The sequence below is a fragment of the Meriones unguiculatus genome, chromosome 10 (assembly GCF_030254825.1).
Source record: "Meriones unguiculatus strain TT.TT164.6M chromosome 10, Bangor_MerUng_6.1, whole genome shotgun sequence".
Taxonomy (NCBI): Eukaryota; Metazoa; Chordata; class Mammalia; order Rodentia; family Muridae; genus Meriones; species Meriones unguiculatus.
Genome location: NC_083358.1, coordinates 95383747 through 95402404, shown reverse-complemented (window position 1 = coordinate 95402404; position 18658 = coordinate 95383747). Strand labels below are relative to the sequence as shown.

Here is an 18658-nt window from a genome sequence, read left to right as displayed (position 1 = left end):
GTAGTGGTCCGTAGTTTAAATGACCTTAGTCTACCTGATTAATCAAGCAACCCACTACTGGAAATGTTATGTGACTGAAGGCCCCAGCTTTCCATGTCTGACAAACGGGTTTCAGTTTTATACATCCCGCATTCATGGCATCTGGCACCTTTGCACGCACTAAAATATTTTTCTTTGACATACAGAACTCCTTCTTTAGGATAGTCTTCTGTCTTCTCACCTGGTTTCATATTCCTCACACATGTGCAATCTTTTCTACCAAAGTACTGCTTCCTCCCTCGTACAAATCAACACAGAGGAACCACAGCAAAGCTGGACACTAGATTAATTTCTAGAACATGCTTGGGAACGTATTTGATATCTTCATTTTATCATTTCTAAAAAGGAACAAGATCAACAGCAAAAGAACAAAAAGTTCCATGTGGAGGTGGAAAATCATTTGCAGACATGACCTAATGGTAATGTCAGCAGCTGGACCTCTCAGTGGACATTGACCTTCCGGAGCAAAAGGGCTCTTTCTTTGTACTGGAGCAATACCCAGCTCAACTCTTCATTTAATATTTTAGAAGTCAGCTTCAAAGTAGGTCAAAGAGTGAAAACCAATTCTGGTTTCTTTCTCTTCTCACACCTTTAATTTCCATGGAACAGACTCTAGGTGAATCTATCTATTCTCGGCAAGATGAGAAGAAACTGACCACCTGCCAGTCTCAGGAACTTGTTTCCAAATATGATGCCTGTGAAACAACTTTTGGCATTTTTTCCAAGTGTATGAAAAGGAGTTCTGAAAACTAAAAGGAAAAATGTCACTTGAAAAAAAAGATCTGTATTCCCATTGGTCTGTCAAATTAAAACCTAAGCAAACTTCACACCAGCAGCTTTATGCAAAGAATATGTCATTGTTTGCAGTTGCTTCCAACAACACAAATTCTGGAAGAAAATACATGCTCAGTTTTGCCAACAGAGGAGACACAGATATGGGTTCCCAGAAGGATTTCTGCAAGCCCAGGACCACGGAATCCTGCCATCAAAATCCAGAAACGAAATTCAGGCTGTTTCTAAACTGAAAAGTGTGAGAAGATCCCTAAAGTGAACTCTTGCCTTCAGCAAAAAGAATGCTGTCCTTGGAACTGATTGGCAAAACTGAAATTTGTGTGGAAAGGCTCACATTTACATGTATTTATACACACATAAATCTTTTTAAATTGGAGGCTTCTGTAGGTAAAAGGTACAAGCAACAGAACTACTATAGTTATAAAGGAAGACATACAACAGATAAGAAACTCGGGCATCGGCCTTCACAAAAGGAAAGTAAATGCAATCAATGCATGCTTAATAAAATGAAGTGCCACCTGCTCTCCAAAATATGTCCTTTTCTCAGTGTGAGATGTTAGACATCCTAACCCGAGCTGACAGAGGGGAAGGAATGTGTGTAATTTGACTCCCATTTGTTTACCTAAATGTAGTTCCTCTTGTATCTTCTAGAGCTTTATAAATCAAAGAATTTAAGAATATTTTCAAATATTGATAAGGCTCTGGTGATTCACACATTTCATAGCATGTTGATGATATTGATGAAGGCCCTTAAGTAACTTTCTGGTTGACAATTTAGCAGCATTTGTCAAGAGTCCTCAAGTATAAAAAAGAAAACACTGAAATGTTCACAAATAGAAGAATAAATAAAAATCCATAGAGTAAAAATGTTCCACAATGCTATATATAAAAATATAATATTTAGTCAAAATAATAACTTATGAATTTATATATATATATAAATTAAACCTTTATTGAGTTCCAGAGACTATTGTGTGGCTTGCATTCAGGATAAGAGATAGCACAGCACACAGAAAGGATAAATTCCATATTGTAAAACTTCTGTTCTAGCTATGATATGGATAATGTATGTTTACTGAATACTAATATAAAATGTATTTATCATGGTGGGTCAATTTAAAGCTACAAACACACGGTGTACATGGCATAGACTATTTGTGTTCAGCATTTTGCTTGGGAAGAGTTTTCTTGGCTTCATTCTTATACCATGTATACAAGGTCATCTTGTTGCTACCTCTATAGGATCCTGAAGTCCAACCAAAGAAAGCAAGCCTCAGAGACAAGGAAATGCCTGATTCTCAAGATACATTCTTTCTCATGACTGACATGCAGATTGCCTCTCCAGTGAGTGGTCATTCTGTCCCTGAGAACATAAGAAGATGAGCCTTCCATTTCATTTCAATCTAATAACAACACACTGACATACTTTCATTTAACCCTAAAGTCTTTGTATGTGGGAGAAAGGTCTTTTAAGTTAAAATATACTGTTCTGATGAGAAGAAAAACAAGACTTTTTTTTTCTAGGTAGGCAAAGCTATATAATGGAATGTCCACAGGGATTAAAATCACTTTTTGAAGAGCAGAAGACAACCAAATGTTGAAAATGTAATAAATAAAAACAAAAGATAAAAATTAGATGTGATATGATTCCAATGTTATAAATTAAAGTATCTGAATTATCTAAAAAGAGAAAAAGGTTTTAGAACCCCTGCACAGATGTAGTCCATGGCAGTGTAGTGTCCAAGTGGGTTACATAGTAATGGGAAGAGGGACTGCCTTTGACATAATCTGATTGGCCTGTTCTTTGATCACCTGCCCCTCAGGGGAGAACAGCCTTACCAGGCCACAGAAGATGACGATGCAGCGACTCCTGATGAGATCTGATAGACTAAGATCAGAAGGAAGGAGAGGAGGACCTCCCCTATCAGTGGACTTGGGGAGGGGCATGTGCGAAGAAGGGGCAGGGAGGGTGGGACCGGGAGGGGAGGAGGAAGGGGCTTATGGGGGGGGATACAAAGTGAATAAACTGTAATTAATAAAAAAAAAGAATTTCAATATTGTATATTTTAGTGTCTCTTCCAAATTATCTATGGTAACTAGCAATTATTTATCTCAATTGTATAGTGATGGGGAATGAATCCAGGACTTTGTACACTGTAAGAAAGTACTATGCCACTGAGCACACCCTCAGCCCTCCTCACACTTATGAAGGGCAAGAAAATTACATTTCATTCTCCTTATGTCCTGGAGGGTATGAGAAATCCTGTTGTTATTTACCAGGTCACCAGACCGGCATTGAAATGCAAGAGGTGCCTCTCTGTTCTAGACAGCCTTTCTTCTAGTTCCTTTCTGATAGAGTTAAGCATTAGGCATTTAGTTACCAAATAGTCCTTTCTAAGTGGTCCTTTAAAGAGCTTCAAAAATCATATCCTCCCTTTAAATTCTGACTGATTTTTTTGTTTTGCTTTTTATTTGTTTGTTTGTTTTCCTGTCTTTTTCTTCCCCCGGCTCCATATTATTTCCTAGACCACTTCTTTTGAGGACAGCCTCCAACTAGTGCTTTGTGTAATTCTCACAAATGCCACTAGAGTTGCATGTGCTATTTGTACTTCACTCTGCACTCAGTGATGCAGAATAGCATTGCTGACGTAGTAACACAAAAAAAAGACAAGAGCACTTATACAAGTAGAAAGTATTAACCTAGCACTGGCCAGATGGCTCGGTGGGTAAAAGCACTTGCTGAGCAACTCTTGAGGACCTTCGTTCAATCCCAGGGACCCATGGTGAAAGGAAAGACTCAAGTATCAAAAGTTGTCTTCTGACCTCGACATGTATGTCTATGTGTCCCCCCGTTAATACCTTATGGAAGAAGAGGGAGATAGAAAGACCTGGGGGGGGGGGACAGGAACCTCACAAGGAGAACAACAGAGCCAAAAACCTGGGGCCAGGGGGGTTGGCAGAGACCAAAACTCCAGATAAGAATGATGCATGGAGAGTACCTAGACCCCCTGTTCAGAGGAAGCCCATTTTCCAAGTGGGGGTTCCCTAGCAAGGGGAACAGGGACTGCGTCTGACATGAACTCAGTGGCTGGCTCTTTGATCACCTCCACCTGCAGCCTTGCCAGGCCACAGAGGAAGATAATGCAGCCATCCTTGATGAGACATGATAGGCTAGGGTCAGATGGAAGGGGAGGAGGGAAGGGACATAGGGGGAGAAAAGGAAGGGTGGGTGGGACTAGGAGGACATGAGAAGGGGATACAAAGTGAATAAATTGTAACAAATAGTATTACTAATACTTAATAAATTTACTTTTTCTGAAAAGAAAATGGAATTAAGTAACAACAAATAGCATGAGGTTGCATTAGTTTTGCTACCCTGGCCATACTCATTACTGTTTCCATCTCAGGACCTCCTTCATCTCTATAAACCTGTCTGCTAGACCAAACCAATGTGGCTTCAACTCAAGTGCTGAAGTTCCTTGCCTACTGGGTTGTTAGAATCCTCTATCTAGGGATTCTGTAAAGACCTAATGGGAAAGACTGTATTCAGACAGAGTTATCAAGCAAGAATACTTTAGACTTGATGCCCTACATAAAAAGGAGCTGCTATGAGCGCCTCAACAAGGGGTTACTTGATGAAGTGATAAATCAGAAAGACTGATCTCTGTGGGACCTAATCATTTCAACCTGAATTAGGCATCCTGGAAAAATAAGTGTAAATAATGAACTAATAACAAAGAAGTGTTAATAATGAAAAAGCAGGGTTTTTTTACACACCATTCTGCCACAATGTGAGTGGTAAATTAGTGCAAATGAAAGATGTCATTGTTATTAAAACTTCATTCACTTATCAAATTATGATTCATGTGGACAGAGTGCATTTTTTAAGACTATTCAATTATTGTATAAGTCAATGTCACTTCCAGTTTTTGGAAAATTCATATTAATCCCATGTCACTAAGCAATGTAATTGGGTTTACCAAATTAATTTCTCAAAGGCTCCCTGATAGCCACCAGATGGAAACCTGAGATGCTGTCAAATCAGAAACTTAGGCTAAGGATAACCCTGAAGACACTGCTTTGCCAACTGCTTGCCCCACTGGCTCCTTTAAAAATGCAAAACATAAAAGTTTCCTATTACTTTTATAAATTTTATTCAGCTCTAATGAAATATGCTCTATCCACAATGCTTACAATAATTATTATTGTTTTGTTAATGGGAGTCTATCTGCAAATCACACAACACGGAATGATCATTAGCAGACCTGTTAAGGTCGCTGAATGAATGCCTATTGAGAGCACAGGAACACATTAGTAAATTTTCTCAAGAAAATCCATTTCCATTTCAAGGTCTGACATTTTATTTAGAAAAATTACGCCCTTTCTTTTAATTATTCCAGTAAACATAATGAGGGTGTCGCTGAGTATACCTCAGAGGACCTTATTTTCCCCATTTTTTAGTCATATGAGTGTATTTGTAATTAAAGGCGTGCTGCATTAATGATGCTGAAAGTCTCGACGGTAAACACTTAATGTCCACCTCATAACATTATGCCAAAATTACATGCACAAAAGACTTTTTAATAATCTTTGTTTTTCTCATTTAGTTTTGATTGGCTCTGAAATCCGTGGCAGCACTCGAGGGCTCCCGTTTCCACAGCCATCAGCACTTTTGCTCATAAATTGTACAAATGTATGTGGCATCTCTCATCCTTAGGCTTCTTTCAATGCTTCTGTTTGACTTATACAGAAAATTGGCTGCAAGCTGGAGATAATTGCAGATAATTTTTCCATTTTTAAGCCACTGGGGTGTTGCCTGGGGGGACATGACAGCTATGTTTATCTAAACACAAAGACCAAGTCACAGTGCTGTGTTGTCACTTCAGCTTCACACACAGGATCAGATCATCCTATCTGCTCCTTATGCAAATTAAGGCATTGTCACTAGATGACCTGTGTCTTCTGACAGAGGCGTGCCACCTGCAGCTTGTATTATGGCCGAAAGGACAGGATCGACACAAACAGGTTACCTCTGCTGTACATGCAAGAACAGTCAATCCTGTGCCTGGCAGGTTCTTCCCCATTAGCACAACCAGGGCTCATTTTTAGCCACTGTCAACTTGAAAGGAATATATTAAATTAAAAAGAAAACAAACCATTTCCAAAATGAATAATTCATATGCATACATCTATGTATATGATAGTCACACACATATATGCTCTATAGTCATATGTAGTCTCCATTACACTATCGTAGACAGACAAAATTTTTCCAGTACCCTAGTGTTTACAAATATCTATATAATTAATATATAGCCATTTCAGATTTCTAGACATAGAAGATTTATTAGGTAGGACATCCAGGTTAGCAAGCAGAGATCTATCATTAAAGGGAATCATAAGCTGTTTTTCTCCTCAAAATTCACACCAAGTTAAAACAAATGCAACATTCATGGGTGGTCGCAGGCACATACTGATAGAGCAAATACAGAAAGCAGCACCCCAGATTTTTCAGTGCCATCCCAATGAACTTCCACTTTATATTAATGACATTCTCTGGGAATTACAGAACATTTCTAGGGCTGAATGTATTCTCAGTGTCCAGAATCCCTGGAGTCATTGCTAATAAGGGTGTCACAGGCCGAGGAGGCAAAGTCATTTTACAGCAAACATTTACATATAGGCCCTAAGTAGTGCTGTGTCTATTTGGCAGTTCCAGTGATGTAATAGACCATAACGACTCTGGAGGAGCCGAAATGGAAGCGAGTGTCAGGGAGTGTAGGACCCATGTGTCCAAGCGTAAGTGATTTTATGGGTTCCCATTAGATTTTGGGCTAAGGAGCTCCTCAACAGGCCTGATATGACAGCACCCTGAGATGCTTTTACAGCCTATGTCAAGAACTCTTACACTAAGGCGTTTTTACAGAAAATCCACAACTGCAGAGGGGATTTGCTGTATTAGGCCATTATCATTGACTTGGCATATAATATGCATACCAATAGTCCCAAAGTACACATTTAAAGGAGATTATTAAATCTGTTATGCCAATCATATGCACATTAAGAAATGCAAATTAATGACTGATAGGTAGCTCAGAAATCTTGCAGCCTGCCCAGTGATAGAGTTAAGGCCACCAAGGCTTCTGAAACTCTTCATTGTACTATACTGGGGTTTTCCGTGAACACATGGGTTTAACACAATTGTACTTAGGGCCAACTAAGAAACTGTTTTACTTCTCTCTTGTGGTTACCTCTATCACCATTTAGCCACTGGATGAATAGGAATTAACTTACTTAAAAGCCTCAGACCATGTCCCTGTGAAAGACCAGCCTGGAAAGTCCCATAACGTGCCCTTTTCTGCTTCTTTTGGGAGAAAAGAAAAGAAAAATGGAAGTCTCCACATGTTGGGCACAAGAGATACTGAGCAAGTGTTCTCTGTCCACAGCTGAGTTCATGGAAACAGCACACACAAATCATATCTTGAGTACATCCTATAGCACCTGCGTGAGTAGAAACTGTGCCCTGGGAAAAGTACATTAGCTATTTCACTTAGATCTTGAAATTCTTAATCAATTCTAGAAGAGGTATATTGCTCAGGGTGTCACAGAAACCAATAGATAGAGCTAGAGAGTGCTCTTGATGAGAAATGCAGGCCCAGAATGCATGCGTGCTCTGCTATAAGAGATGGAAGCTTGTATAACCTACAACCAAACAGTAATTTCACACCACATTTGCAATGAGATTTTAAATTTCACCTTTCATAAGAAGTCACTAAAGACCTTATATAAAGGAAACAAATATCTCTTCTCTCTTACGGATTTATTGGAGTTTTCCTGATATGTTTGAATAAAATGCCCTGGAAGTCTGTGGTTTCTAAAACACAACTTCGTACAGAAACACATACCTGTTACCCAGAGAGACGGGTCCTCTCTTTGAAATATTTAGTCATTTAGGGCACTTTAGTCATAGTGACACCAAATAGCCAAGATCTTTTTCTCACTCTCCACAAAATCAGGTTTAGACTATAATTCAAAGCAGTCCCCAAGGCACTTCTGAAAAATGGCAAGCCTTTAGCTTTTAGGTGAAAACACTCTTTAGTGCTCAAAATTGTTTCCTCTTACAAAACCCTTTCTCTAGTGCTCCATCTGAGACAATCTTATGTTAATTTAACTCACTGGGGACTGTGAGCAGATGCTACTTTGATTAATAGTTTCACTAGCCTGAAAATGCCAGGCCAGGTTCAAGATAATAAAGTCAGGTAAGATACTATTAAAATCTGCCACATGGTTATATCTGTTATGTGGAGAAAAATGGGGTCACGGTTCTTATATCAAATAATGACTGCCTACAATAAAAACCAACAACATAAACCGAATGGACACACAGTCTCAATTCCTTACCGCATTAACTGACACCATATTAATCACTCATCTCTTTAATAATACTTTACAACTATGTTTGCTGCTGTGATTTGAGCTTGAACTGAAACACGTTCCTTCAGTACTGCCTTTCTCCCAGGACACTTCCCACCTTGAGAAGGCCTTACATACGCCCCTGGAATAAAGAATGCCATAACTTGTCTTATTATTCTCTAAACTTTCATGCCCATATTTTCCACAATTAAAAAAAAAAACATTTTAACATCCACCTTTAAAATTCCCAAAGAAAATGCAATCCTTGGTCAAAAGGAGATGCCAGTGTTGGTAGAGAAGATCTCTGGAAAAGTCCCTCAAGGAAGCCTACTGTCCTTCCTTTTGCTTTCTTCTCGCTGGTCCCTTACTAGAGGCACCCCTATCAGAGATGCTGTCCGATAAAGGAATCAGAAGATCTCAACTAATTTTGTACTATAGAAATATGGGCCTGACTTTATATATGTGGAAGAATAAAACTTTGCCTTTTTAACAGTGATTTATGAATGGATTTTCACCATTAACACAACCCAGATCCCCAGGTGGTGATGACACAACCTTTTACTCCCAGTAGTGGGGAGACAGAAACAGATGGATCTCTCTGAATTTAAAGCTAGCCTGGTCTACAGTGTGAGTTCTAGGACAGTCAGGGCAACACAGAGAAACCCTGACTCAAAACGAAAAAAACGAAAACAACAAACAACAAACAACAAACAACGTAACCCAGCTGACCTAATGTTCCTGTTTCTGTTCTAAAATTTAACCATTACTTTGGCTTTTTGATTTGTAAAATATCCCCAGGGCACCTGCCTCACTGAAACTTTTGGCTTGCTGGCTAGCAGGAAGTTCCCATATATCAATCACATCCCATATATTGTAACCCTAGGTAGGCTAAGTCTCCACTGAGAATGAAGCTCAGCTCTTAACACGGATCTTCCACCTGCAGATTTGACTCTACCAAACTGAGCCTTCACGCTCACCACAGCTGTTTGCCTATGAGATTTAATGCCATTTACGTGAAATATGCTGCTCAAAAGCACTGCCTCACCATTGCACAGAACGACTCGGGAGGATCTCCACAGGTAATATCCGGAGGATCCAGTTTCACTTTCAGATATTTTGTCATGTCCGTGGATTCCGGCTGGCAGGCCATGTAATCCCAAACTTTCCCTTCTTCGGTGTAAATCTGAGTTTTACACACATCGTAATGTCCCCACACTAAAGGGTAGGGCTGCATCACAGAGGACACTGTAACCCACAGGGCATGGATCGACAGGAACCTTGACAAATACATCTCTAAAATCTTGGCAATCTTCGTGTCTTATTTGCAATCAGTGTCTCTTTTACATACACATGAGCGTATTATGTATGTGTGTGTGTCTTTATGTAGGTAGGTCTGTATATTAAAGAAAAAAAAAAGTCTGAGGTCTCAAAGCAGATTCCAAAACCAAATGCGATAGATTGAAATATTGCGCGTGGTCAGGTATGCTGAGGACTTTGGTGGGAGCCTAACCTGCTTCTGTGTCAGGCATTAACAGCTTGCAGCCTTTTCTCCTCGTGAAACATATCTATTAGACTTTTGTGAAAGATGTCCAGGAGCAGATAATAACTTAGAGAAGTGATGGCTCTCCCGTTGTACATCCGATAATCCTGAGTGATCCTCAGCGTTCAGGGTTCACCTGGGCTGCTCAGAGGCGCTGAGGTATCCGTATCAGAAGCAGAGGGGCGATTGTCTACAGTCCTGTGTCTGTTTCCCATCAATCATTTTCTTTTTTTTCTTTCTGGCACCAACAACCTTTTGGAAACAATAAGAGCAAGAATTATTGCCCTAGAATCAATACATTAGGAAATGTAGAGTATGCTGACATTTTGGAGGCCCTGTATGCTATAAAGCAAATGGTGTAACATGGATAACTTCATTTGGAAGCCTTGCTAGGATGATTGCTGTAACCAATCATGTTGGGGAGGATTTCGACAGGAAAAATCCGACTCTTCCATAAGAAAGGTAGATGAATATATTCTAGTTAACAGGTGAGTTAGCAGGTGAGAACCAGCTTCTGGATTTAAACAGCTCTCTCAGAGCTAGCTAAAAAAATCTTCCAAGAGAACAATGGGGATAAAGAGAGCCTTTATAACAATGACAACTACTAGTGTGCCTTTTGTCTCTTGGCAAAGAGACCCTGAAATTCTCCAAATTCCTTGCACATTTCTTAGCTTTTGTAAGGGACCTGAGTGGTCCCTTGGCACAAGCCTGTCTCTAGATTTTTCATTTTATTGGAACAAGTTAATATCTTTTGTTTAGTTGCATTTACTTAAAAAGGTCATTAGGCTCTCTGAAAATACTCAATAAACAAATAAATAAAACCAAAGGGGCAAACATTCTTTTCATAAGAACCTTCTATTATCTTATATCTTTTTATAGCCATCACATCTTCATTTGCAGTTTCTGTAACAGAAGAGAATTTGTCCCAAAGGTAAATTTTATACGCTGGTTTAAAATCGAAAGCTCCATAGTAAAAAGACACAATTTAAAATGCACATATAAAAACAGCTGAGGGTGAGTTAACAGGCCATGAAGCAGAATAACAGGGCACTAATTCTAAAACAAAATAAAATTTTCCATTTCAAAGTACTTTGGGTAAACTGATAGGTAACGTGGCCTGTGTAACATACAGATACAAGTCACTGATAAGTTCTACTAAGCAACTTTTCAACTATTCAAATCATGTTAACATTTGAAACCCAGGTGTGAAAATATACTTTTTAGTTCTTTGGTTCATATTCCTAGTTCAAGTTAGGAATTTTTTTTCAGCTTTAAAAGAACAAAATTAAAAGCATACAGCTATGGAAAATTCTATTACAGACTCTGTGATTCATATTAAACAGTTTAAATAAGGAAGTTCACTATCTTTAAGCAATCTTATAAAGGGAATTCACTATATTTAAATAATGCACCATCTTAAAATGAACTAAGCCACAGAGACTATGAAATGCCAACAGATGGTTGAATTGTGTTTCCATAGCAAAGTAATTTATAATAATTGCTTTATGGATGCAAGTGCAATTTTCATTATATTCAATTCATATAATGTTATCATACAGCTGCAATTTGTGATATTTTCTATTAGGAAAAGTGTTGAATATTTGAGTTCCCATGAAGCAATAATTAGCAGTGTGTCTAAACATGTATAAGCTACAGATTTAAATTTGCTTCTTCTTTGTGACTCTGACACTATTCAGTGGCATGCATTTTGGAATCTTAGCTAAAAAGAAAAATAAATAAAACATTATAGGAGCATGTGTTATGGCTACTTGAGCCTTTCAGCTTTTGTTTGTTTGTTTTCAAATTCATTAAGGTGGTATTTTCGGAAACATCCAACACATTGACTATTAATAATCTTAAAAGGCATTAAAACGAAGGAAATGAACATTTCCTAGATTCGTTTTTCAACTATGTTTACTACATCTGTACAATAGGAAGCAGACACTTTGGAAAGTGAGGAAAAAGAGCATTAGAGATAAAGTTGTATAAAATCCACTAGTTCTAAAATTATTAACGTCACCTTTTCAGTTTCAAAAGCCAACAGTTTTTAGGTCAGGAACAATATAATCATAAAGACTTGGACCCCAATGGCTTTGAGTTTGAATTGAATGAATATTTAGTTAATTTGTAATATTATCTTTAAAAGACCATTTCAAATATATAAATGACTCTTGGAAAATGCCTTTACTTTTTTAAACCAATCCTGTTCCCTCAACCATCTATTCTTTGCTACCCTGTTTTCATGCCTGTTTGACCTCCATGGCCTCATCTGGTTGATTTTCCCATGGAAATTGTGGACACTAAGGAAATGCTTCGGAAATGCATGTAACTCTTCCTACCTCCGGACAACAGAATAGCACTTCCCATGCAAGGGATTCTCATTAAAACCTACCAGAACTGTGATGATGGCTTTTACACAGAGTTATGGACTACACCATTGATCGAAGTTAGAGAATTGACAGGGAAAGATGCAGAGGTGTGCAAGATATTTGAATATTAGGCAGTTACAGGACTGTGCGACAGTCACTCTTGACAAGAGGCAGCCAATTATAGCTTAAATTTCTGGCACCTAACCAGTTGTGATTAATAGTTTTCCATTACACTACAGACATGTTATTAATGTATTAAAAATGTCAAGCTTTGGCAAGCACTAATATGGCGTGGCTCAGTTTGTCTGCAGAATTTACATTTAATGAGCTCCCATTGACACAGAAAAAAGGTATTGACCACAGCGTAATGCAAATCAGTGCACAGTCATAAGCTATTCTGTAGTGTAATTATTTTTTCCTTTCTAACTTTGAAGTCTGTATCATCCCCTCTTTTGGACCTTCATGTCAAAGTCTCCTTAGCCCCCACTATCACACAGCATACCAAATAAATCCTTCTACTCTAGAAGAAATTAAACATATGAACGTTAGTGACAAAGGGGAGGCCTTGTGAGAATCGGGGGTTTGTTATGAAGGTGTAATTATGGGATTTTCAAAGAAAATAAATGTTGTACAAAGAAAATATTATTTATGGCCCCACCTTCAATATTTAATGCTGTTGGTTTGCAGCTGGGTGTCCTCTCAACCAGATTAAAAATATCAATATCTTCCTAAAAGCTAGGCCATGATTGCAAATGGCTAGACAAACTGATTAGGGGAAGGGCAGCCAATGACATGTTTCAGGGCTTAGTATCCTAAAGGCATCCCTTCCGGCACATAACTGAACTAATGGCCAAAGACTGTGAATTCGTCTCAAGTGTCTGCCTCACTGGGATAAGGGCAACCTCAGGAGGGCTCTGGGTAGTGCCAGCTCTGAATCCACATTTTTCCCACCTTGGGAACTCAGAACAATCAAAGGCTCCTACCATCTCTATATATGAACTAAAGTAGTAAGAAGTCCTTTGTGACTGAATTATTTTCCCATTAATATGCTACAAGTATGTGGATCTCTGGTGTATGAATTTGCAAAGCTAATAAAAAAATACAAAATTACATAATAATAGGTATTAATGATCAGGGCTAAAATAGGCTACAGAATGGTTTTACATCCATGGAACATACATTTTCCCAGGATTCTGTAGCTGATTTCTTTCCACCTTAGATTAACTTTGCAGAGGAAATTTCACAGATCTTCCCCCCATCAGAAAGAGAAAAAAAATGGCTCCAAACTATTACACAAAGCTAATAACAATTAAAAAAATAAGCCATTACAGTCCCAAAGCAATTGCCATTTTCTTCCACTGAGGGAAAAATATTGCCAGTAAATCTACCAACTTTCACTCAGTGGATTTTAGCATTCTTTTCATTATATAATGTCACTAGGAAGTTGGGGTGTGGTAACAGGCTAAGTATCACATTAATACATAGCTCATCGAGAGCACCTGAAATAGACAATTATTGACTCATTCTTTGAAGACATTAACACATTTGTAAAACTGCATGTTTCTGAATGGATATGAACAGAAGGAAAACTGAAGATAATCACGTTTCATTGACAAAAGGAAAAAAAGGGGAAGCAATATACAAAGTCCATAACCTGTGAAGATTAGCAGCTATGAACACAGTCAAAGTGAGATTACGTTTACACACATTCAAGGCTGTTTGCACTGCTCTGCTTGTTGTGAAAAGAGGATCTTTGGTTTCTTCATGAGAAACAGAGGCTCCTGTCTTTCTTAACTACCTCAAAAACATAAGGAATCTAACGTATAATCCAACAATTTTGAGAGGTCTTACTCCTAAGTGACTGAGTATTATAAAAGAAAAAACAATCACAGGAGTTAAAAAAAAAAAAGACAATTACCACACATTAGTATTTTAAAAATCTCTATTTTTATCCAGAGAAGATCAACGATGCAAGTCAGCACATATTTTCTAGGATGTTTCTGTGTGTGTGTGTGTGTGTGTGTGTGTGTGTGTGTGGCGTGGCAGAGGTAAAATGTAAAATTACTTCAGAATCAAGCAAGCCTGAGAGAAGCCTGGCATTGCACTGTCCTGTGAGAGAAAGACACTTCCTTCTAATAGAGGGAAGTTCAGAAACACAAACTTCTACACACACAGCTGAAAAAGTCCGCACCCACTTGAAGTTTGAACCAGGACTCCAGATTCGAAGATTCAAGTCATTGTCCGAAACATGTTAAACCGCTTACTTCCCTTTAAACGGCAGAACTCACACATACACACGTGTACACATTTCAGTGCTAACATATCCTTGTTTTCTTAAGTTGCAGGAAATTTTATTTCCTTCACAGTGTCTTGGTGCTTATTATCATTCAAAAACTCTCTCCAAAATCCTTACCTACAAAACCTGCCAGCTAAAATGCACACTGGCTTAAACACACTGCCTGACGTTTTGCAGAATAATAACAGGAGCTAAGACAGATATTTGCTCCCCCTGGTAAATACATGAAGGAAAATTCAACATGCATTAGCTGCCTTCTAAAAACAAGAAAAAACAAAATAAAACAGCTAACCTGAACCATGTGAACAAAATGCCCAGTGAAAGGTGAAAAAAAAAAAACAAACAAACACAAAACTAACACATAGTTGTACATCCAAATAAACCACTGCCCTTTGAAATACGTGTCATTCCTCTTAAATACAACTACAAGAAATGCCAACAAATTAAAAGTTAAAGACATGAAATACTGAATGCTCTCCTGTTGGTATTTAGTGATTAAAGATACCTCCTGCCATGGTTGGTGTCTAGAAGAGAAGCCAGCCCCTTTGTGCATGGAAGAGGGGCCGCATGACACGTGAAATGCCTGATGTAGTTCTTCTCTGCACCCTGATTCCCGTGCAACGATCCAGCCTTTAAGAAACGACCGAAAGTTTTATATGTTTAAAAATAGTCTTGGACAATTATTGAGCCGACTTCCCTCTGCCAAAGAGAAAAGCTTAGTGGGTAGGGCATTCAAAGAGACAAAGTACGAAATTCCTGCAGACCTCCTCACAGATTAGAGGAACTTTACTTTTCAAGGGCCACACAAATCAGAACATCCTTACCCTAATCAAACGACCATACAAAACTTTCTAGCAAGCCTAATCACTGCGTATTTGAACAAATGGTTTTGAGGGGAAAGATCTCTGCTTCCTTTTTTCTTTTCATTTCTGTTAAGATAGGAAAACTTTTAGTATTTTCAGCCATAGAAAGAGGCCTGATTTCCAGAGCAAAGCTGCTGCCAGATCCACCATATGTTAAGTAGAATTCCGAGTTTTGTTCAGAATTTTCCACTGTGAAAGAGTGACAAACTATTGTGAAGTTGCTTGATTATTCCTTAGGTAAGGAAACAGGGCACAAAGGAGGAGACAGCTAGAGGACCTGTTATCTAAAATCCTGGTGCAGCAGAAGAAACTCTGCCTGACACCTTTTCAAACAAACTTCCTTTAAAATCCCCCTCTAGGGATTTTCCTTCCATGCCCCCCTGTAAAATGACAGCTACTCATAGGCGATTTCAAGGGGGGTGATGGTGGTGGTAAAAAGTCCCTGGATGAGGTTACCAAAACAAACAGCAGAGGGCGCAGTTTCTTTTTTAAAAATCTAAGTTTCTCTCCTATGAATCACTTAATTGGTTATTTGGGGCCCAATAATATTCGGTATTATTTGTATTATATATAGATACCCACGGATCCATAGCACAGAGAAACTCCATGTCCCCGGCCGAATCCATCAACTGATAATGCGAAAGAGTATGGGAGGAAAGGCTCCCACCAGCCTTCCAAAGCTCCTTTCCCCCTTCCACGTCCCTCTCTCCCCAGCTGCACAATGTGTGGTAGTAATGCTTTAATCTCGCACCAATAAAGGAGATTAAAAGAGGGACTTCAAAAGCTCTCCACAGGGCGAGCAACAAGGCAAGTTTTTATTTATTTATTTTTCCCAGCTGAGAAAACTGGAAAAAGAAAATTTTAAATTAAAAAAAAAAAAAAAAAAAAAAGCTTGTGCGCCGCGTGTGGTCAGGTGTGTGTGGGAGAGCGAGAGCTCCGCGCTTTGCGGGTGGGTGGATGGAGGTTCGGGAGGCGACAGCCAGCGACCCCGTGCAGGGCGCACGCCGGGGATCTATTGTGGGTGTGAGAGGTGCGGGCTCGGGAGTGCGCACAGGCTCCTGGCTGCCTCCTTAAGGCGCTTTCCAAAGTTCCTCGCCCACCCGCATCTCCCCTCCCGCCCTCGGCGGGCACCGGGGGTTGGCAGAGGGAGGGCTGGCAGGAGGGAGGGAGGGAGCTGGTGGAGAGGGGCCACCCAGAGAGGCGCGGGTCTCCGGAGGAGAGGGGAGCCGGCGACACTTACCGGGGACCCCCGCTGGCCCTGCGCCGGGCGGGAGCCCAGCCGACGGCCCCGGGGCGGGCGGTGGCCCTGCCCAGCTTGGTCCCGCGTGGGGCGGCGACCGCGGCTTCGGGGACCCGCCGGCGGCGCGCGAGGCGCGGGTGGAAAGGGAACGCTGCTGCGGGTGTGGACCCGTCGCCGCCACCACAGCCCCGGGGTGCGTCTCCCGCCCTGCAAGCGCCCTGCTGGCCGTGGGAAGGAGGAGTCCGCGGGCCCCAGACCCCCGTGGCGCCCGGAACCCCCAGCCCGGGTTACCTTGGCCTCGCGCCCCTGGGGCAGCCTCGTCGCGCGTCGCCCCCTCTCGGAGACGGGACCCTGACTTGGGGGGTGGGAGGGGGGATTCCTTCCCGTTGACGTCCTCTTCCAAAATGCAAAAAGATCAGTGACTTTGACAGGTAGATGAGGGGGAGGGAGAGGGGTGGGAGGAGAGGAAGCGAGGACGAGAAAGGTGCCTCTCCCTCCAAAAATACAGTGGGATCAGGAGCCGAATCGCCGCCTTCCCGGGGCTCGCCAGCCTCTCTGCTCGCAGCCTCCCCGCGCCACCGCCGCTGCCACTTCTCGCCTTAAACTTTTACTGTGGTTTCTTCTTCTTCTTCCTCTCTTTCTCTTCTCTATTTCTATTCCTTTTTTTCTTTTCTTTTAAGCCGAAGAGGGATTTTTTTTTCTTTTTTTTCTCCCCCGGATCCCAGGGGATCAGAACCAGCAGCCGGGCGGTTCTATCCCGCTTGGCACCGCTTTCATTTTATTTCAGATGGAGACGTTGGGTCTTTCTCTCTCTCCCTTTTTGTCAGAAGCGACATAAATCAAGACGGTTCAGCCTTGGCGCCAAGAAGATCCGTTCGAAGCGATTTTGCCCCGGTTTTCCTCGCGCATTCCTCCACTCAAGTCAGAAATGTCACTGCACATAGCGTTGATGGTTGCGAGACGCGACGCACCCAAAGTCCGTTTGATGAAATATACATGGCCCCGAGATGCTTCTGGATTGCGGCTCGCGGCTTCCCAGCCCCCGCCCGCGGCACCCGGCCGGGACCCTGCTCCCAGCCCGCAGCCAGCTCTCGACAAACTTAGGGGCGCGGACGAATTTAGAGAGTGAGCGCCAGGGGCCGGCAAGGCGACGAGCAACCAAACAGCCCCGGGAAGCCGCAGCCCTCAGAGGGGTGGCGTGTTCTTCTCACTTAAAAAGCAGATCGTCTGCAACTGCCAGCGAGTGGAAGGATTGCAAAAACCTTATACTACCTCGAGACCTGGGCGCTCCGAGCGGTCCTAACTCCGTCCCGCTCGCTGCTTTCACGGCTGCTGCTCTGGCCACCGCCGCCACCACTGCCATCGCGCAGGGTCCCGGTGTACTGGGACAACAGGGCCGCCCTCGCCCTTCTCTCCCACCTCTGTTGGTCCACAGAAACGCGCTTGCTCCTGGCTCCCCCTCTACCCTCTACTTCTGCCCCCTCCCTTCGATCCTGCCTCTCCTCCCTAAATGTTCACGAACATACCCTCTTCCCCTTCACTGGAAGCACGGTGGTCTTTCTTTAACTTGACATTAGTTTGCCTAGCCAGAGCTTCCAACCTCCTTGGTGTGAAATTCATCCTACTTTCGAAAGTTGAAGTTCAAGGAGGAGCTCCTCATCCCAGGCACCCTTGGGCATCCTTGTAGCCACCTGGCCCCAAGGCTTACTTCCCCACTAATGTGTCCCAGGCTCTCCTACGACTCCCCTTAGCTATTTGCTAATGTGAAAGGCAAACCAATCCGACTTACACAGGCAGGGAGAGATTTTTAATTAGAAGAAAAAGGACGCTGCAATGGGGAAAACAGTGATCTCACAAAAGCCCAACCATCTCAATGACAGACAGCCCCGAAGCCAGGCGTTTCCTATACAGAAAAGGGAATGTAAGAAAATGGGCTTGCAAGGGCCGGTAAGCTGGTGTCTTGACTATCACGTGGTTTAATTTGAGAAGCAACCTGTCTCTGGTTCAAGGATTTGAGGGAGGAACTGACAAAGAGGGTGCTTGCTCGGGCTGGTGAGGGTAGGAGAAAATGCTCCATGTTAGGGAAACTGGAGTAGAGAGGATCAC

General features: G+C 41.4%; 1 protein-coding gene across 9 annotated transcripts in view; it reads right to left on the bottom strand.

The window, feature by feature from the left end:
- The window catches only part of Ntng1 (netrin G1), a 346569-nt gene extending 328330 nt beyond the window's left edge, over nt 1–18239 (bottom strand). The window contains exons 1-2 of one of the 9 annotated variants that reach the window (XM_060392866.1): nt 16844–18239; nt 9290–10036 (exon numbers count right to left, since the gene is read on the bottom strand). In XM_060392866.1, coding sequence (XP_060248849.1) covers nt 9290–9535 — 246 coding nt within the window. In that variant the 5' untranslated portion in view covers nt 9536–10036; nt 16844–18239. Of the gene's footprint in view, nt 1–9289; nt 10037–14954; nt 15100–16552; nt 16727–16843 lie in introns of those variants that run through there. The other 8 variants (XM_060392869.1, XM_060392871.1, XM_060392872.1 and 5 more) reach the window with 8 other exon arrangements.
- Nucleotides 18240–18658: the final 419 nt, after the last annotated feature.